Source organism: Pleurodeles waltl, chromosome 9, assembly GCF_031143425.1.
Source record: "Pleurodeles waltl isolate 20211129_DDA chromosome 9, aPleWal1.hap1.20221129, whole genome shotgun sequence".
In the NCBI taxonomy this organism is placed as follows: domain Eukaryota; kingdom Metazoa; phylum Chordata; class Amphibia; order Caudata; family Salamandridae; genus Pleurodeles; species Pleurodeles waltl.
This window is the reverse complement of record NC_090448.1, coordinates 1,091,423,176-1,091,445,665: the sequence shown is the minus strand read 5'-3', so window position 1 is coordinate 1,091,445,665 and position 22,490 is coordinate 1,091,423,176. Positions and strand designations below refer to the sequence as shown.

General features: G+C 44.5%; 1 protein-coding gene across 3 annotated transcripts in view; it reads left to right on the top strand.

The window, feature by feature from the left end:
* The window catches only part of VPS39 (VPS39 subunit of HOPS complex), a 229,021-nt gene that overhangs the window by 127,949 nt on the left and 78,582 nt on the right, over positions 1-22,490 (top strand). For all 3 annotated transcript variants that reach the window (XR_011198842.1, XM_069208779.1, XM_069208778.1), the window contains exons 15-16: positions 7,131-7,217; positions 19,709-19,782. Coding sequence is in view for 2 of the 3 variants with exons in the window: in XM_069208779.1 (XP_069064880.1) it covers positions 7,131-7,217; positions 19,709-19,782 (161 nt within the window). In the remaining variant the exon portion in view is untranslated. The remainder of the gene's footprint in view (positions 1-7,130; positions 7,218-19,708; positions 19,783-22,490) is intronic.

Sequence of the window (22,490 nt, the reverse complement as noted above, 5' to 3'; positions counted from 1 at the left end):
GGTGACAATGGATTGTCCCTGTAGGCACCTATGCCAACTGTCAGATTGGCACATGACGCATGCAGGATTTGGTGTTGAAAGTGTGGCTATTACCACCACTATCCACTTTTACAGGATTGGGCAGAGACATAATATATAGAAATTATAAGTTCGATGGCATCTGTCGCTGTAGATACACATGGTATGCATGAGCTCGCCATCTGGTGTTGGGTCGGAGTGTTATAAGTTGTTTTTCTTCGAAGAAGTGTTTTCGAGTCACGGGACCGAGTGACTCCTCCTTCTGTGCTCATTGCGCATGGGCGTCGACTCCATCTTCGATTGTTTTCTTTCCGCCATCGGGTTCGGACGTGTTCCTGTCGCTCCGAGTTTCGGAACGGAAAGATAGCTGAAACTGGAAGATTTTCGACGGTATCGTTGCGATCCGGTTCGAGATAGACACATACGACGACGCGTTGAACATCGAAGCGCTTCGGTGCCTTTCGGGGTAGATTTCGGCACCCCGTCGGGGCCTAGTCGGCCCGACCGCGTGGAGAACAACGCCGATGGAACGGACCCCGTTTCGATTCTGCCCCGAATGCCACAACAAATATCCTTATACGGACCTACACTCGGTCTGTAACCTGTGCCTGTCACCCGAGCACAGCGAAGAATCCTGTGAGGCCTGTCGGGCGTTCCGGTCCCGAAAAACTCTGCGCGACCGTCGAGCGAGAAGACTGCAGATGGCGTCCACGCCAAAGGAGCGTCGACAGTTCGAGACAGAAGAGGAACAGGAGGAATCCTTTTCCATCCAGGATTCAGACTCCGATGAGCTAGACTCTACAAAAACTGTGAGTAAGACGTCGAGATCAGAACTTAAAAAAGGAAAGAAGGCCCAGGGGACGCCACTGCCAACCGGCCATGGCTCCACCCAAATTCTCGGTGACCAACGATCGGCACCGAAAAAGGCCCATTCAGTGTCGAGATCGTCCGACTTCGGTCGAGACACCGGCACGCAGCCTCCTCGGGACCGAGAGAGTGCTAAACAGAAGCATCGACACCGAGAGTTCGGTGTCGACACGGATCGACGCCGAGACAGTGGCGCCGAAGACCATAGAGGCCAAGAATTTTCGGCACAGAAAAAGAGGAAGGTTACCTCGGAGCCGAAAAAACAATCAACAGGGTTTTCGGAGCCGAAAAAAGCGACATCAGACCCTGTTTCAGGCTCCTATACTGAAGAGCATTCTATGTCTTCACAAATGAAGAAACATAGATTTGAACAAGAACTGCAATCCACTGACGTGGATCACACGCAAAAGCGTATCTTTATTCAGCACGGGACTGGGAAGATCAGTACCCTTCCACCTGTCAAACGAAAGAGAACGCTTCAGTTTACTCCTCAGCAACAAACAGCACAAAAGGTAACACCTCCTCCCTCGCCTCCACCTGTAACTCCGGCTTCGCCAACTTACACCCCGTCACATTCGCCAGCTCACACCGCCATGAGCCACGATGACCAAGATCAGGATGTGTGGGACTTGTACGACGCACCAGTGTCTGATAACAGCCCAGACACATACCCAACTAGGCCATCACCACCGGAAGACAGCACAGCCTACTCACAAGTGGTGGCTAGAGCAGCTCTGTTCCATAATGTGGAACTACACTCGGAACAAGTAGAGGATGATTTTTTATTTAACACCCTCTCTTCAACCCACAGCTCCTACCAAAGCCTGCCGATGCTCCCAGGCATGCTACGCCATGCAAAGGACATTTTCAAGGAGCCAGTTAAAAGTAGGGCAGTGACGCCTAGGGTGGACAAAAAGTATAAGGCGCCTCCTACGGACCCTGTATTCATCACCTCTCAGCTGCCACCAGATTCTGTGGTGGTAGGGGCTGCCAGAAAACGGGCAAATTCACACACTTCTGGGGATGCACCTCCCCCAGATAAAGAAAGCAGGAAGTTCGATGCAGCCGGGAAGAGGGTTGCTGTCCAAGCAGCAAACCAGTGGCGCATCGCAAATTCACAAGCGCTGCTAGCGCGATACGACAGAGCCCACTGGGATGAGATGCAGCATCTCATTGAACATCTCCCAAAAGATCTGCAAAAAAGAGCAAAACAGGTTGTTGAGGAGGGTCAAAACATTTCCAACAATCAAATACGCTCCTCCATGGATGCAGCAGACACGGCCGCAAGGACCATTAATACGTCGGTTACCATCCGTAGGCACGCATGGCTCAGAACGTCTGGTTTCAAGCCAGAAATTCAGCAGGCAGTGCTTAACATGCCAGTAAACGAAAAACTTCTGTTCGGTCCGGAGGTCGACACAGCCATAGAAAAGCTCAAGAAGGACACTGACACTGCCAAGGCCATGGGCGCACTCTACTCCCCGCAGAGCAGAGGATCTTATAACACCTTCCGCAAAACACCTTTTAGAGGAGGGTTTCGGGGTCAGGCCACACAAGCTAGCACCTCACAGTCCGCACCGCCCACCTACCAGGGACAGTACAGGGGAGGTTTTCGGGGCCAGTATAGAGGGGGGCAATTCCCTAGGAATAGAGGAAGATTTCAAAGCCCCAAAACCACTACCAACAAGCAGTGACTCACACGTCACTCACCCCTCCCACACAACACCAGTGGGGGGGAGGATACGTCAATATTACGAAGCATGGTACAAAATAACTACAGACACATGGGTCCTAGCAATTATCCAACATGGTTATTGCATAGAATTCATGCAATTCCCTCCAGACATACCACCAAAATCACAAAATTTATCAAAATACCATTCACAGCTTCTAGAGATAGAAGTTCAAGCACTACTGCAAAAAAATGCAATAGAATTAGTACCAAGCACACAAATAAACACAGGAGTTTATTCACTGTACTTCTTGATACCAAAAAAGGACGAAACACTGAGACCAATTCTAGACCTCAGGGTAGTAAACACATTCATCAAATCAGACCACTTTCACATGGTCACACTACAAGAAGTGTTACCATTGCTCAAAAAACACGACTACATGACAACCCTAGACCTCAAGGACGCATATTTCCATATACCAATACATCAATCACACAGGAAATATCTAAGGTTTGTATTCAAAGGAATACATTACCAATTCAAAGTATTGCCTTTTGGTTTAACAACCGCTCCAAGAGTATTCACAAAATGCCTAGCAGTAGTCGCTGCACACATCAGAAGGCAGCAAATACATGTGTTCCCGTATCTAGACGACTGGCTAATCAAAACCAGTTCGCTCACACAATGCTCAAACCACACAAATCAAGTCATACAAACCCTCTACAAACTAGGGTTCACCGTCAACTTTGCAAAATCAAACATTCTGCCAAGCAAAGTACAGCAATATCTAGGAGCCATAATAGACACGACAAAAGGAGTAGCAACGCCAACTCCACAAAGGATCCACAATTTCAACAGGGTCATTCAACACATGTCTCCAAACCAAACAATACAAGCAAGAACAATACTACAGCTCCTAGGCATGATGTCCTCATGCATAGCCATTGTCCCAAACGCAAGACTGCACATGAGGCCCTTACAACAGTGCCTAGCCTCACAGTGGTCTCAAGCACAGGGTCACCTTCTAGATCTGGTGTTGCTAGACCGCCAAACTTACCTCTCGCTTCTATGGTGGAACAGTATAAATTTAAACATAGGGCGGCCTTTCCAAGACCCAGTGCCACAGTACGTAATAACAACAGATGCTTCCATGACAGGGTGGGGAGCACATCTCAATCAACACAACATAAGAGGACAAAAGGTAACACCTCCTCCCTCGCCTCCACCTGTAACACCTACATCAAACAAAACTGCATATAAATCATCTAGAATTATTAGCAGTTTTTCAAGCACTAAAAGCTTTCCAACCAATCATAACCCACAAATACATCCTTGTCAAAACAGACAACATGACAACGATGTATTATCTAAACAAACAAGGAGGAACACATTCAACGCAGTTAAGCTTGTTAGCTCAAAAAATATGGAAGTGAGCAATCCACCATCAAATTGGTCTAATAGCACAGTTTATTCCGGGGATCCAGAATCAGCTGGCAGACAATCTCTCTCGAGATCACCAGCAAGTCCACGAATGGGAAATCCACCCACAGATTCTGAACACCTACTTCACACTCTGGGGAACACCACAAATAGACTTATTTGCAACAAAAGAGAACGCAAAATGCCAAAACTTCGCGTCCAGATACCCACACAAGCAATCCCAAGGCAATGCCCTATGGATGAACTGGTCAGGAATATTTGCTTACGCTTTTCCTCCTCTCCCTCTCCTTCCTTACCTAGTAAACAAATTGAGTCAAAACAAACTCAAACTCATTTTAATAGCACCAACGTGGGCAAGACAACCCTGGTACACAACACTGCTAGATCTGTCTGTAGTACCACACATCAAACTGCCCAACAAACCAGATCTGTTAACGCAACACAACCAACAGATCAGACACCCGGACCCAGCATCGCTGAATCTAGCAATCTGGCTCCTGAAATCCTAGAATTCGGACACTTACAACTTAGCCAAGAGTGTATGGAAGTCATAAAGCAGGCCAGAAGGCCATCCACTAGACACTGCTACGCAAGTAAGTGGAAAAGATTTGTTTGGTACTGTCATCATAATCAGATACAACCACTAGACGCAACTCCAAAACATATAGTAAATTACTTGCTCCATTTACAAAAAGCAAAGCTAGCCTTCTCTTCTATTAAAATACACCTTGCAGCAATATCTGCATACCTGCAAACTACATATTCAACTTCCTTGTATAGGATACCAGTTATCAAAGCATTCATAGAAGGGCTTAAAAGAATTATACCACCAAGAACACCACCTGTTCCTTCATGGAACCTAAACGTGGTTCTAACAAGACTCATGGGCCCACCTTTCGAACCCATGCGCTCTTGCGAAATACAATTCCTAACCTGGAAAGTTGCCTTTCTCATCGCCATTACATCTCTAAGAAGAGTAAGTGAAATTCAAGCGTTCACAACACAAGAGCCTTTTATACAAATACATAAAAATAAGGTCGTCCTACGACCTAATCCAAAATTTTTACCCAAAGTTATTTCACCATTCCATCTAAATCAAACGGTAGAACTACCAGTTTTTTTCCCACAGCCAGATTCTGTGGCTGAAAGAGCACTACATACATTAGATGTCAAAAGAGCATTAATGTACTACATTGACAGAACAAAAAACATCAGAAAAACTAAACAGCTATTTATTGCATTCCAAAAACCTCATGCAGGTAACCCAATATCAAAACAAGGTATAGCCAGATGGATAGTTAAATGCATCCAAATTTGCTACCTTAAAGCAAAAAGACAACTGCCCATTACTCCCAGGGCACATTCAACAAGGAAAAAAGGTGCTTCAATGGCCTTTTTAGGAAACATCCCAATGCAGGAAATATGTAAGGCAGCCACTTGGTCTACGCCTCACACATTCACCAAACACTACTGTATAGATGTGCTATCCGCACAACAAGCTACAGTAGGTCAAGCTGTATTAAGAACTCTATTTCAGACAACTTCTACTCCTACAGGCTAAACCACCGCTTATGGGGAACTAACTGCTTACTAGTCTATGCATACCATGTGTATCTACAGCGACAGATGCCATCGAACTGAAAATGTCACTTACCCAGTGTACATCTGTTCGTGGCATCAGTCGCTGAGATTCACATGGACCCACCCACCTCCCCGGAAGCCTGTAGCAGTTCAGAAGTTACCTTCAATTTTGAACATTTGTATATATATTATTTAATCCTTTAATAGGTACATACTTACATTTTTCATTGCGCGGGCACTATTACTATAGTACAACTCCTACCTCACCCTCTGCGGGGAAAACAATCGAAGATGGAGTCGACGCCCATGCGCAATGAGCACAGAAGGAGGAGTCACTCGGTCCCGTGACTCGAAAACACTTCTTCGAAGAAAAACAACTTGTAACACTCCGACCCAACACCAGATGGCGAGCTCATGCATACCATGTGAATCTCAGCGACTGATGCCACGAACAGATGTACACTGGGTAAGTGACATTTTCATTTCTTGCTCTTAAATCAGATTTGACCACCATAAAAATAGTTCCTAGAAAGAACAGACATCAATCAGTCAATCAGTGATTTATAAACGCGGCTAATCACCCACAGGGTCTCAAGGCACTGTTTGTGGGTGTGCTTCTCAGACGAAGAGCTAGGTCTTGAGGTCCTTCCTTAACTGCTTCAGTGATGCAGTCTGCCTGAGCTTGAGAGGTAGCGTGTTCCATGTCCGGACTGCTAGGTAGGAAAAGGATCTTCCTCCTGCTGTGCTTTTCCGGATCTTGGGATCTGCTGCAAGGGCGAGTTGGGAAGAACGGCGTTGTCTGTTGGGTACATAGAAGGTGAGACTGTGGTTGAGGTATGCCTGTCCTATGTTGTGCAGTGCCTTGTAGGTGTGGATCAGGAGTTTGTATGTGATGCACAGCCAGTCTAGGTCCCTGAGGTGGGAGGAGTTTTGGCTGTGTCGGGGGATGTCCAGGGCATATTTTGTGTACCATCCAACATGCAATAGAAAATAAATGAAGTTTACATGAATTTGTTTGTTACAGAGAGCCAGAGCTCCCTAAAGGCAAGTGGTTCGCTCCAGTATGATCAACAGTATGTTTGAAGCAGATTTTGAGTCTTCCAAAAATAGTTAAAGTTGATAAAATCTCCCAGAAATCTCACAATTACTCCACAGTTGATTGGCAAATGTCAGCATATTGATAATTCAAACTTTCGGTTTGAACTGTGCATCAGGTGTATTTGTCCTGTTTTAAACATCCTAAGAAAGCACCTAACTTGATTGCTTACTTAGATCTTGTCCCTGACACAGCACTGATTATCTTAGATCTCATGAGGTACTCTTTAGAACAGTAGGGACTTGTTCTCTGGCTTTCAGTGCGTTATTTAAAGTTGGCAAGCACAGTTCACATGATTTGATGAATGAAGGGCACCTATTGTTCTGAGAGTAACTGGGATTTGCTAATGCATTTTCTCTACCCCTGTACAGCTTTCCTACCTGGTGAAAAGATCAGAAAGATAAAGAATATTAATTTAAAACACAATGAAATTCTCCTTCTGTCATTTGCAGCTCTTCAGGTTCTAGTGGATCAATCCAAAAAAGCAAACTCGCCATTGAAGGGCCACGAGAGGACTGTTCAGTATCTTCAACGGCTAGGTGAGCAGTAAATAGAAATGCGTAAGAGGCGTCCATTTGATCTGTAAAATGTAAAACTTGGGAATTGTTAATTTAACCATAGTGAATCAACTAAAGTGCTAACTGAATATCTCAAGGTTGGGATGCAATTTTTTCATTACTTCTTTTATTGATGTCCTACTGTTCAGTTTAGTTTTGTAGAAGTTAATTCCATCTTGGTCTCTAGCATATATCTATCTAATATTAGAAAGCTTTGCAAAGAGCTTAATATTTCAGAGTTTGATCTTTTGTTGATATCACTGAACATTAGGTACATTAACAGTCAATCAAACAATTCAACATCAGTACTTCACCATATTATGTAAAATAGAATTATTTCAAAAACACTATTGCTTAAAGCATGCCACAACAAACATCGCCGAATGCTAAAGTGGGAGCAGAAAAACTAAGATCAGAAACAATAACTACTTTAACTACTTTTAATTCTTTCTGTATCCCTTAACTCCTTTTCCTGTTGGAAAGATCCCTCATCTCATCTGGAATCTTTCACCAAATACCTAGAGAGAGCCTCTCCTTCCCTGCTTTAGGCAGGGGTGTCAGTCCTACCACTGTCCCACGTAAGCAGGCCACACATCATACACTGGGGCTTTAGAAACATTATTAATTACTGATTAAGCTGATGTGTTTCTTCCTCAATTTTAGGGGAATCATATAATAAATATAACATTATTGTGCCATTGGACTTTTCTGACATAGCAGGGTATAATTATTTATACCAAAAATAACTCAGTATTTACGTTTGACGGACTATCATGGAATGGAAGACTGCCGTTTAGCCTGCTGCTGATGGCTAAACGGATTTTTAAAGTCCCAGTGAAACAAGGGAAAGGGCCTTTAACAACTGGTATTGGCAGAAGCAGAAGGGCCATATATGGGATAAAGGACCCCCTGCCATACATTGTAAGGCTATTGCAAATCAAAGAGGAGTTCCATGACCATAGAGGAACGAGACCAAGGGCCAAGTTCCTTTATAAGGTTTGGGAACTCCAAGGTGACTTACAATATCCTTACAATACATGACATGGGGTACTTCATTCCTTATAGTACATGGTCACACATCAGCTTTTTCCACAAATCACTATAATCCTTGGTACGTAGCTGTTTCATAGAAGGGAGATCATATTTGCAAACCTGAAGAGTAAAAATAGAATCATAGAATCTCTAGTTCAAAGTTAAATACATAAAAAGTTGTTAAATATTTGTTGCAAAACGTATTAGAATCACTTTAGCACAAGTCAATAAAAATATTTTAGAAACCTACACAGAGATAATAACTTTTCTAAAACTACCTTACAAGTATAAAGAATAAACATTGTGCCATAGACCCCCTTTCAGATCTTCGTTTTACACAGAGCAGAAGATAAGCAACATTTTGTTTTCGCTGTTTAAACACCTGCTTTAACTATGCTTCATGACCTACCTTTCTTTTTGGCTGCTGGCAGCAGGCATTGTGATGACAGAACTCTACTGTAATACGTAATTAATGTTGACTTCTGATGTGATGTAGTTGTCGACTGAGTGGGCAAAAGTCGACGATTATAAAGAAATTAGAGAGACTTTTAATACAGGGATTGCACAATTCCATTTATTATTGGGCTATTAGAACATTTCACCCACTAAGGGTAGAATGTTGTGAATTAGGAAGGGGACACAGTAAGACAAACATTGAAATATTGGAGCAGAAAGCTCATCCCAGCCATTTTTAGCCTTGAGCCAATTCATCCTCTACAACGGAACTCCTAACACTCCAGTGTTCTAATAATGATTACACTCCATCTTGTATATTTCCCTTAGGTGAGTGAAATGTTTCCTGCTTTAGAAAAAATAAGTTTGTCACCACATTTAGAGACCGGAATCAGAGAGACAAAGTTCAGAATCAATGTCTACTGCTCTATAATTCCCTATCACTCATAACTCCTATGATAAAAAAAAAAACCTTCCCCTGCCTCCTTTAAAAGTCTCATCTAGAATTGTCCACCAAACACTGAGATCCTCAGGCCTGCTCTAGTCATGTGACTCAGTCTGACTTATTTTCCTAGGTAAGCCACTTGGGAATGTCGCAGCAGAGTCCACCTTGGAGAAGGTATTTGATGTCTTCCCACAGAAAGCAAAAAAGTCATTTGTACATCATCTGCAGTCAGCTCACTGCTTTGCACACTTACCCACATACATGTGTGTGGATCATAACCTATTCAGAGCATGAGTCGAGAGTACACACGAGTAGAGGGTGTCTACCCAATATTTTCACAGGGTGGACACCATCTACTCTGCCAAGAGTTTGGCACCAGAGAAATATGCTAAACTTGTCCCAGTATAATTTTCAGACATTGGAACACTTTCAGCAGTGCCTGCACATTGTCTGCTTTCCTTCTGAGCAGAGCAGCAACGTGCAGGTAGTGAGGAGGCTCATCAGATTTTAGCTGGGCGTATAATAAAGACCGAAACTAAGGGGCCATCAAGCCTCCTTTTGTTGGTGTATCCTGGTTTGGAGCTATGAGGATCCCCACACCTAAATGCATTGGAGGGGAAACAAAGGTTATCTCTTCACAGGTACTTAAGAGAGGCATGCTTTTGACTTTGTCCAGTCCCTGTATATAAGAGACATGTTTGCACTCTAATAATGTCAGATATGCTGTTCTGTACCAGTATTTGTGCAAATAACAATTTGAATACCACTATTTTGTTTTTAGTTTTTATAGGGTTATAGCGCTACTCATCACAGTGCAGTGTCAGAGCTGTTTGAATCTCACGTACATAGTATACGTTGACAGTAAATCATATGTGTGTCAATGTACAGGATGTGTTACGTAAGACAGTCAGGGTTACAAGGTATAGGAGTTACATGTCCTTCATAGCTCACTGTGCTATTTTAGAAGGATTACAATTTATGAACTGCAAGTAACAAAAAGATCCTTGTGTTAAAAGCAGTAACCCACTTACCATTTAATTAAAATAAAAAAAATCTGTTATCTGCGTGTTACGTAATGTGCATTTCAGGAGACATATTAACCCTGTGTACCACTTTGATACAAAACTGGAAGTAGACAAAACACAGATCTCTCAAGCAAATACTTTAACCTCTAGTGTTATCTTACCATTATTAATGCTCCCTAAGATTTAGTTGACACACAAGATCTCTGCAGCAGGTACTTGAACCCCATAAGATATTTTAAATGCATACTTTACAACCAATTTAGCAGGACAGATTTACCTCTTAATTTTCTCCGTGTTGCCAATTTCTTATCGGCAGAGTTTTAAAAAACAGTAAGTACAATTTGAAGACCCTGGAGAGCCGGGTCCATGCCAGGTTATTAGCATATCCACATTTAGAAAATTTTTGATTTCTGAAACATCTTTTTTCTAAATGTGGATATGCTAAAAACCTGCCATGAACTAGGCTCTCCAGGACCTACTTTGCAGAACCCTGGCCTAGACAAAATGTGTTCTGACTTGGAATGTCTTTGCTTTTTGAAGTGGAGGACGATCTTGTCACTCCAAACTTAAACAGGACAAAACAAAAACCTCTATGTGTCCGAAGACAAGGACAATTTGTTTCTAGTCTTAGGCTTTTAATTACCACACAAATGCATTCTGGGGATTGAGTTAAGGACTTTGCCAGTTAGATGCAATCCTAACGCGCGACAGCAAAACTTTCTGCCAGGGAGGGGGAACATGGCGGCTCGCTGAGATGCGCAGACCGCAGTCTCAACCCTCTGCTCCGCATCGCTGGCTCCCCCGCTGTGGGGACGAGCCCCAGTTCGCTTTTTTTTGTTTTTTACTTTTTCTGCACTTACCTGGCACTTGCGGCGCATGGGCGCCCCGTGTTTAGGCCCCCTCAAGTCGCAGCTCCCTCCACGTTGGATCCAAGCAGCTTGGTCGCTCCACCGACAAAGGGCCGGCGGCCAGGCTCTGCTTCCAGGGCAATAGGGGCGGAGTCAGCACAGGCTTGTGCTTGGCTCTGCCTGGGCTGAACCAGGACCTTCTCGGGGAGCAGAATTTGGAGCTCCTTTGCAACAAAATTGTTTGTCAACATAATTTTACGCCCCAGGCTCTCGACCACTGGCCCTCCTACATGACCCCCAGATGCCCATCAGGATCAGGGGCCAGAACTCTGCTACGGGACAGTCAATATTAAACTGTGGGGATAAGATATTGTTGACCAAAACCCGAGCAGAGGGGACCTTATCGATAGTTTTAATTGCGTTAAAAAGGTTATCTCCCAAATTGTTGCAGTCCCGCAACTTTGTTGGTTCGGATAGGTGCCTTAGAATGTGGGAACCCTTTTTGGCTTTCTATAGAACCATCTCCTCCAGATATCAGGATACTGTGAATTAATAGACTCTACCCGTTTTGACTCCTGTGATCTGATTCTGGTAAGAGTCCAATGATTAAGTCTTGAGATCGAACAGTTAGGAGGGTGGGAGCGGACTAGTGCCGTCCCTCCCCCTAAGGCTGATGGGGGGCTGTTTGTTCCTTTAGTGACACTGAAGCACTAGAGCCATGATCAAGGCTGGGGCACGCTGTGGTCTCTTGTCTGTCTCTTGTTACATATGAGGACTCAAAAAACTAAAAATGCATTCTGGGTCTTGTAGTTGTGGGTTACTTGTTCAGTTGTAACCATTGAAAGATCACACGTGAGAACAAGGATATGTAAAAAGGAAAATCCCAGACTGGAACATGTGGTTCTCATGACATGGTTCATATAGTAACTCAAGTCGCAAATAACAAAAGAAAAAGAGTAACAAGGGTGTTAATGTCATGTCCACCCGAACTAGTCTGAATCAATATTACAGCTCACAGAAAATCAAATCACCCAGAAGTGCATAAAAGGTACCCTGGACCCCAATGCCAGCAATGAAAATGCCTCCCGCCCAACACACTCTCATGTTGACTTATAGGAGATAACCATAGGTGAGATGGTGGGGACCCTTACATCTTTTGGGCCCTGTGCATTGCACTTGCAGCGCTATTGATAGCTACACCCCTGCCAGTGTTTCATGAAAGTATGTGTTATATCTACATTGGTTTAAATGTTGAAATGAAAAAAAAATCACTATTGAAGAATAAAATAGGACTCAACTCGTTTTTTGAAAAGTGTAACTATATAAAATGTAAAACAGCGCAGACGCCAGACTACATCTCCAATAAACCCAGCTTGCTTTTAAAGAACAGACCTTTCGAGGGTTAATAGAGTGGAAGCTGCCTCGAACTGATGAAGAAATGCTAATGTGATTTAAACATCTCAGCAGGAATATGCCTCTGGGGAGGGAGCAGTGGCAGTGTCTGGGCTGTAGCGACTGAAATTCTTTGCCAGATTTTTATAAACATTTTGAATCTGAAATCCTTTTTGAAAATATACTCATAGTGTTAAAAGTTCCCTCGGAACCATGTAACACATGTTTAATTTTGTTGTTTCAATTCTTCTAATACGAGAAACGGGCAAAATTATGTTCGCAAATTCTCTGGTCTCACGTAAGCATAAGTTTAAGTACAGTTTTAGTTCCATATTGTAATACCTCACAGCACATTATTTGTAGCATGTTTAGCTACATTCCGGTAGCTCTGAGGCGCATAGCGCAGAATTGTAAGCAATTCTGAAGTCACCAGTCACACTGCTGTGTAAACAGTGTAACCTTTAAAAATACAAACGGCCTCAGTCAGGGTCATCAGATGGCCGCAGTAAACTGCATTATTATCCTTGCTGGTGGCGGCGACGTGACCAGATCAACCTGCCTGTGACTCATGGCCAGGCCACAAGATGGGCACAGAGGAGGATTTTGTGCAATGACTTAAGATCCATCCAAATTTTTAACAACCCTTTTGCCATCTGCGGAGGGCGTGGCGGAGTCTCAGCATTGGCTTTTCCCATTTATTTGTTGTAAAAAAAATGTAAAACATTTATTTGACCAATAATTATCCCAATAACATCGGAATTTTCCTTAAAGTGGCTATGAAGCTTGTACACATTGCAGTTTTCCAACAGCCGGCAAGGACTGGTTTGGGGATGGGGAAACACACAAGGGTGGGGGGGGGGGGTGCAGGGTGAGATGAAGCAGCGTCAAGGCCGGTGAGGGATCGAGACGAAGCTTTTAAAAGCAGAAATACAGAATGGTGCATGCTAGATTGAGCAGGGTCGGTTGGAGGAGCAATAGAAACGAAATGTGCACACATAGAAACTGTTCAAGAGCTGGAAAATCTAGACAGAGGGCATCATTGTATGCTGTTCCCAAGCCTCATTTGAAGCACTGACCAGCCTTATTATGCGGTCTGCAGGGGGCTTGGCAAGATCTCGGAATCGCCTCTCTATGTATTTATTGTAAATTTTAAAAAATGTGAAAGCTGTGTGTATTTGACCAAACACTATGCCGATAGCAGAGGGTGTGGGTGGGGTCTCTGCATCGGCTCTCCCATATATTTACTGTTGACACCACTGCATTCCTAATGCTTGTTTTATTATGTTTGCTCGAGTTAGAGCTCTTGGCGTTGTAAATTACTGACTGGACTTTTCTTGCCACACAGACTGAAAATAAAGAGAGAAAGAGGGCGAGCTGGCCCTGGAAAAGCCCCCCTCTGCTGTTGGTTAATGTTTACAGAGGGAGCTGGTGGGGAGGAGGGACTGAACACACACCCACAGTGTAAGACAAACGGGCAAATGCAAAAAAAAAAAAAAATCCCTTACAGAGGAGATTAACAGGACATAGCGAAATTCTACAGTAGTTTGTGCTGCTTCCAAAGAGAAAAAGGCATGACAAAGAGGCAGAACTGACCACTAGCAAGCAAGGATTTTTAAAGGACACTGGAACCAACAAATGAAATCCCTTGAACCCACAGTATAAGTATACTTAAAAGTATACAACACATCAAACGCTAATGCTCGTCCTAAAAATAATAAATATCTTCATCTATGTTTAGGCACCAAAAACAATATGATCAGGTAAGTATGTTTTGCATGTTTTGCAAGAAAAATACTTATAGATTTCAAAAGTTGACAATGCAATTTTTTAGAAGTGGCAATGTTATCCTATGGGGGGAAGAACACGTACTGCATTCAGGTATAGTACAGCGACTTACGTGGCCAATTTCCTGGAGGTTAGGTAAGTATTGGGCAAGGGTCAGGACCACACCAACAGGTCACACCGGGCGACACAGGGGCAGCTGGGTGCAGAGGTGTAGTACGGTGTCAGGTGCCCATTGTTACTCAATGGAGATTGGTCTGGTTGAAAAACTGCTACAGGTGAGGACTGGGAATCCGGTCAGGAGGAACCAACAAGTGGGTTCCAATCTTGAGATGCTCAGGGAAGTGAGGGCACCTCTGGTTCTCTTCTCTATGGGCCAGAGGCAACAGGTGTAGAGTTGCCTTGAAGAGTCGAGTTTTTTCCACAGAAGCACTTGCGGTTGAGGGTGCCCTGTGTGCAGAGGCTGCAGGTGACGTCAGAGGGTCTAGTGTGGGCAAGTCCAAGGTGGCTTTGTCTCTGGAGGACGGGGGAACCACGGTGGCACTGTTGGTCCACTTCATCTTGGGCTGTGCGGCACCGATACAGTGGTGCTTTCAGGTGTCTGGTTTTCGGCAGTTAGGAGTCCTAACGGTCTGTCTTAGGGTGCCTGCAAGACACAGGAAACCAACTCTGCTGCTCCACGGGAGTCCTGGGAACTTTGTTGAAGACGGGCAGTCCTCCCAGGCTTTGGAAGCACAACAGCTGCAGGATGAAACAACTTTGGTGCAAGTTGGCAGGAGCAGCAGACAGGGTGACAGGGCTGGGTCCAGGTCAAGTGCTTCCTTCTTTGCTTTTGCTGCTCTTGATTGTCCTTCGTAGTTCAACAGGAATCTGCTGTTCTGGTGCCAGGGGCTCCCTTGAATATTGCATTTAGGGGCATTTCTGGGAATGTAGGGTAGTAGCCAATGGGCTACTTATCCCTGGGGTCACTGCACACCCTATATGACCACTTCCTGTCCCAGAATTCCTAAATCAGCCAACAACACAATGGCAGATTTCTAAACGTGTGTCCACATCAGGCAGTGCACCTTAGGGATGCGACTGACCTGAGGGGTGGACACATCTGTCTGAATATTAAGTTTCCCCCTGTCCAGTTACCAAATGGGCCCTGGGGCAGGGGGATCGGCAACTTTCCGTTTAGTGAAGCCAGTTCTGCATACCAAGGGCGGTGGGTTTCTTTGAAGCCCCGTGCATTGGAATGCAGATTTGCAGATCATCCTGTTGGGTGGGGTGTGCAAGCACCTCTCCAGAGCAGGCTTTGTTTCCGACCACTGGAGAGCAAAGGCTGTCACCCTTGGGGGTCAGAATCGTGTTTGGTGGTGGCAGGCTGGCTAAAACTAGTCAGTCCGCACACTGGTAGTTGGTAGGTTATCGAGGGCCCTTCTAAGGTGTCCTCTGGGTGCATGTATTAATAAATCCATCACTGGCATCAGTGAGGGTTTATTAATACAAGATGTTTGATGCCAAACATCCCTATTTTCAGTGAAGCCATCATATAGCTGGGGAACTCGTAGTGACCCGTGTCCACCACATGTACTTAGAATGGCTTCCCTTTTCGCTCACTACGTCTAAGAATCAAGACATTGCAGGGGCATAGCTGCTCATGCAGATATGTCCTCACATGTAATATAATGCACCCTGCCTTAGGGCTGTAAGGCCTGCTGTAGGGGTGGCTTAAATATATTGCATGCACCGTTAGGGTACTTGGCACACAGGCTTTGTGCTTTGTCATGTTTAAACTTTTAGCGGCACCAAGACATGCAGCCTGCAGTGGCAGTCTGCATGTACTAGGTGAGGGGTCCCTGAGAGTGGCACAATAAATGCTGCTGCCCTTCAGGATACTCTTTGGTACCCATGTCCTAGGTACCTGGTTTACCTTTTGTCTAGGGACTTACAGGGGTGCCAAAGTTTTTGCCAATTGGGAGCAGTTGCACAGTTTTAGGGAAAGAGGTTTGGCACTGGAGACCTGAATAGCAGGAACCCAGTTCACTTTCAGTCAAAACTGCATCAGATATGAGGCAGAAAGCGGGGGTGGCCATGTAAAAAAGGGGCACTTTCCTACACTAATTTCCTGTGAGGTTATGGGTTCTGATGCCACTTCCTGTGATCCCATGTGCTATTTTATGTGCTGTGATGTCACTTGCATACCGCCTAACTTGGTTAGTCCCCCCCACTTCTTTCTTTAGGACTTGTGCCCTGAACCTATTCATTTAGCACTGGGTAGATTCCTAATTGCACAGGGCCATACTCCTCGCTGACCTCTTGACAATTTGGATCCTTTTTTCTGTTATTTATTCTCGCAATTTCTTTGTAATTTAACTAGGTAGCTTATGACATGAACAGCTAAAGGCCAGAGCACAGCAGCATGTCACTGACCATTTTCCACAACTGATCAGCTTCTCTTGTTTGGGATACAGTCGTGTGTGGCATGTCTGTGTTCTATGCACTGTGATGGGTCTGAGGCCTTCCAGGAAATGCCTGGTTTGCATGTCAAGTAAGATTCAGTAGGGTTAAAATTAAGTAAGACTGAGCTGAATCCACTGGAGATGTTAGAATCATGAGGGGGACTTAGTTATTGGTATGGTAGTGCTTATGATTAATCAGATAATAAAGCATCCTCCCAAGGCACCCACTGCTTTGCCTTGCTGATGAGCACTCTAGCTGACCGTGCACTAGTTGTGCGCATTACATTGAAATAGGTGAAAGTTTCTAGGCCTATGAAGACTTGCTACAATCTAGCTATCACAGTTCAAGAAAAGAGAGTGAAGCACCTTGAGTGTGAGTTAGCCCATGGGGACAAACCCTCTCTTGCTCTAGAGACCTGTGCACCATTGAGTTAAGAGCATTATACCTCCATGCATGGGGGTCCCAAGCCTCTGTTGCACTGTGCATTTCAGCCAACCTCTCGTTCTGGGCACGGGGCTGAAGGCCATCTGCACCTATGGTCATTTAGGTTTCCTCTCTGGCTGACATTCTTGGACAGTCTTTTTTCACACTGGTGACCTCCTACTGGGAGTCAAGCCCAGCTCCTCCTGTGGGTGTTACCTGTTGCAGTTCCACCATGATTAGGTGGGTTTGTCTCCTGACTGCCTGCTCTGTAGGATTGACAGGTGAGAGCACCATCCATTCAGTAAGCAGAAAGCATTGCTGCAAAAATGAACAGGAGACTTGTCTCTTCAAATGTTCAAGCATGCCATCAGTCCCCTCAAAAAGGCACCATAAGAAGTGGATGCATCAAGTGCAAGTGATCATTGCCATAATTGACTCTAAGTACATCCATTTACTAGTGCACTTTTGAGAGCTCTGGCGAACGCTGGGTCCACACCTCACAAAGTAATATGTCCTCTGACTATCCTGATGTTGGCTAGGCAGAGGTGAGTTGCACCTATCCCCATGGTTAAACTTTACAGAGTATGTCTGGTCCTGATAGTCCATCATCAGCTCTCCCTTGGACTCTTTACTGCCTTAGCCATTTATATTTATAGATCATTGAATAATTAATTCATGATTTATTTTGTTAAGATTGTTTCTTGCTGAATCCGAACAATTAGTGGCTGTTTGGACAACACACAAGACTCTTTTTTTTTTTTTTAGAAATATGCTTCCATTCCAGGATCCTGATCCTACTTGCTTGTGTACCAAGTGGTCATGCTAGATCAATGCATGGGGGTTGTGCATGTACACCACAGCTCCAAATGTTTGCCAGTGAAGTGATCACAAGACGTGCCAAACACTATTGAACTTGCTACGCCCCAAAACTGTCCTAGAGGCATTAAGCTACATTTTCTAAAGTCTGCCTCAAAGATGCTAAAGCACCTATAAAAAGCCTACTACAGTAGCTTGTGTGCAACACAATTATAACATGTCCACTAGTTGCCCTTTACCAACATCGAGGTAAAGGTTTTCTTTCTTAACAGATGGATACAATCACCAGTTTTTTGTTGAAGTATTCATCTGCTTCTCCAGATCAAGGTGACTGTCCAGTATGATAATCAGGGTTTAACTTTATCGCACAGTACACCTGGGTGCATGGAACCAGATGTTCATTACATTTAACTTAGGACCACTTATCTTTCCAAAAGATTGCAATGTCAAGTAGAAAATTCAAATGGTATCTATTTCCTGATATAGGCGACAACCTAATTTCTAATCGATCTGCTCCTGTAGTATTAAAGAGTTCATGAAAGAACTATTTAAAATGTTTCTTTTGGTAACCATGATGATATCTTCATGGGAATTAAATACTTTCTATTACTCACTGGTATGTCTGCCATTTGAGCACATCCATAAAGGTTTTGTGCTGTTCTTGAGTAACTGCATTCCTCCTAAGGCATCTGAACTCTCAGAACCCATCTCATCAATTTTTGTCATTCATCTGATTGCTACAATACAGACTATCCTCTATGCCACATTTTGTCTCCGTGCTGGTTAAGAATGTGTGGTGGGACAACAACAGAACTGTAGGGTACTGTTGTATCTAATTAGACTGTTGCTGGTTATCACTGTATTTTTGCATCCTGCCATCGGTTGCTCTTCTAGGTATGCTCTGGCAATCCTTGGCTGTTTGTGTCACAATTCTTAATGAGTGGGACCATCATATTCCAAAACTTCATTATTTATGTGAGTGGTGACTCCTAAACATTTATTTTGGAAACATCCCAATTACATTTATATTTGTTATTGTACTTAGTCTCCATGTTGACCAACCTCTCTATAGTCATTTTCATTTCCATCAATAGGTTCCCGAAATAGTACAACTTGGTGAACAGATGTCACGATAGCAGTGGCACTTTCATTTTTTCATCTATGCTATATTGTAACAGCAATTTCTGTGACGCTCTTTGGTGCTAACCAGTTCCTCCTTTCTTTCTCTGGTTTCAAAGCATTGCTTGAGAATGGTCTGATTCCCCAAGGAGCCTGATTTGTTGATTTTATTAGTTATGGATTTTGTAAATTTGTATTTTTACATAAGTTATATCACTTTCTAAAACCACATAACCTAATAAATAAAGTAGGTTTTAGACCAGAAAGGGAAATATATTCTTTTATGAATTCCTTATATGCGTTCTCCAATTTGGGCAATTGGGAACTCTTTTTTATTTTTTTAATTATTTAATCCAATGAAGCATCAAATTAATTCCGAAATTCAGTTGGAAGTTATATTACTACTTATAGCTCGTGTGGTTGGAATTGAAGTGTGTGTCCGTTCTGGAAACAGGAAGATGCCACTCAATGAGTTACAGTTGGGGAACTTTAGCAAAAATGCAATGTGGAGGATTGGCACAAAGTCAATCAAGTCATATAATGGTACTGATGGTTATGTCAATACATCTGGCAGCAATATTATATTCAGTTTGTGGGAACCTCATTAGGTGTCAGCATGGAAGATGTAACACGAGGGTTAGAATAGCCTTGTGGGCAATTGTATGACTGTTTTTTCCACTTTTCTTTTTCTAGGGGCAGATAATCTATCCCTTGTGTTCCCCTATTCAGTATGGGTGCTTCGAGACTTTCCAGAAGATGGTTTGAAGGTTTGTTTCCAAATTCTATTTTTTCTACTCTCCTAATTGCATGTGTGGTTACTGTTTCTAATGTTTATCTGATAGGGACTTCCAGCCACATATTCCTAGAATGTTCCCCGGGCATCAGACTGGATCTGATAAACAATTTGAGCAGTACCTCTGCACACTGTTAGGTGCTGTCGTTCAGCCTCTACCCACCTAGTCTGCACTAGAAATGACATGCGCAGTACCTATGTAGGTGCCACCACGGCACACTGATGTCAGCTCTTTCCTTTCTGCGTCAGATAGAGCTGATACAGTCAGAGCTTCCCTCAAGTTTTTTGACTGTTTTTTTTCTCAACTTTTTGTCAACACTTTGAGAGATTTTTTTCCCTCCTGCTATGACAATATGTCCCCAAAGTAACTGGCTAGTTTCAAACCATGTGGTGCCTGTCACAGGCAGATGTCTGTGACAGACCTACAGTTGGTGGGTTTAGGGACCATAACTCCAAGTTCTGCAGCATCATGCAGATGAAGGCACTGAGGGAGCAATCCCTGAAGCTCCTCACTGCCTGACGTCTGATGACCCCATGACACTCAGGATCCTGGTCGCGTTGAAGGTCTGGGACCATTCGCTGAAACGCAGCAGGCAATTGTTGTCACACTCAGTCGTCGGGGAAGTCCGGCAAGTCTCACAAACACAAGAAGTCAAAGACATCTTTAACTTTGCCGCACCCATGGAAGTCTTCCAGCGAGGTGCAAGAGTAATCGACACTCCAAGCCTTGCGCTTCGGCAGAGTCTGAGGCAGGGTCTGCTCTGTGCTTCCGTGACTCTCCCGAAACCAGAGCGACCCCCACCTAGCTTAAGGAATAATGAGGCCTTGCACCTCCTATTTGTGTGACCCAGCCCCTCTGGAGTGCCTTCTGGCCCCATGGGCTCAAGTGTGGCCCCTACTGGATCCTTTCTTGTGGGTTTGCCCTCTGCATCAGTCTGGCCACATGGTTCCCATGTTGGATCTGATCTGGGGCTGCCGGTGAGACAGAGACTTTACTCTGCACCCACTTCCATGCCAAAGCTCCTAGCACTGCCATCCCCATTGTCATTCTCAACTCTAACATGGAGCTGGACAGGCATCTCCCGACGCTGGTTGCGAGATCGACTGGCGCCATGCTGTCCAGATTGGAGCTGCTGCCTTTTTTCTATTTGACAGGCCTGGGGAGGGAGACAAATGAGAAGGGTCTGAGGACCCTTATGCATCCAAGCGTTCCGTAGATGAGAATGACAACTACTGGTATAAGCAACTGGCGGAGGCCAGTGGGTTAGACATATCACCTGACACTGGCTTGATCTCTCCTCGTACTGTGGCTATCGAGGAGGAGAGCCTCTTTTTCTTTTGTCGTGTGTAGGGGGGGCTGAGTTCTTGGACCTTCAGCTGCCCTCAGTGGCAGTCAAGATGAACGTCTTGACGGGGGTGCTTCAGCAGGGTGTCGCCCCTTCTGAACCTTTACTCCCCTTTAGTGAAGCCCTCACTGACGTCCTACTCTTGGCCTCGTCTAAGACCTGCCTGGGGTACCAGTCCATAGGACAATTGTCTGCTGCCACCACCCTGCTCCTGGGGACCCACGTTTTCTTATCCACCACCTCGCCCCTGAGAGCTTCTTATCCACCACATCTAAAATCCGCCCCGGTGCGTTTCCTGGCTCTGGATAGGAAATCCAAGAGACTTGATACCTTTGGCAAGAAAAAGTTCTCCACCACCAGCTTTGCACTGAAGTTCAATATTCCTATCCGATCTGTAATTTGGTTGCGCAAATGCTGCAAATGGTCTTGGGTCGAAGCCTGAGCCATAATCTCCCAATCTCCCTGGCGAGAGAGGCATAGCAAAGTGCCCTTCTTTTTTTTTTTTTTTTTTTTTTTTTTTAACATGGTCACCCCCCACTTTTTGCCTGGTATTTGATGCAATTTTGGCTGAAAGTGCACCAGGTTCCTTAATACCAGGTCCCCAGTGCTAGATCTCTTTCTCTAAAACTGTGCAACTGTTCCCCACTTGACAGTACCTTTGCCCCTCCCCGACCCCCACGCAAACCGAAACACCCCATCCCCCCCCAATAAGTCCCTAGTAATTGGTACGCCTGGTACCTAGGACATAGGCACCAAACAGAGTCCCCTAGGCCTGCAGCATGTATTGTACCACCCTCTGGGACTCCTCACCTAGCACATGCGGACTGCCATTGCAGGCTGCAGGTGTTGGTGCAGTTAAAAGTGAAAACACGAGATGACACACAGCCTGTGTGACATGTCCACTAACACTGCTTGTAATATAAGTAAGTCACACCTACAGCAGGTCTTACAGCCCTAAGGCAGGGTGCATTATCTTACATGTGAGGTTATCTGCACAAGCTCTAAGACGTAGTGAGTGAACAGGAAAGACATTTTAAGTACATGTGCAGGACATTGGTCACTACGAATTCCCCAGCTCCATGATGGCTAAACTGAAAATAAAGATGTTTGATATCAAATATCTCACATTAATAAACCCTCACTGATGCCAGTGCCAGTGCCAGTGACGGTTTATTAATACATGCAGCCATAGGGCACCTTAGAAGTGCCCCCTGAAAACCTACCAACTACGGGTGTGCAGACTGACCAGTTTTAGCCAGCCTGCCATCACCAGAAATGCTTCTGAACCCCCACCAAACAGGATGACCTGCGACTCTGCTTTCCAAGGCAGAGGGTT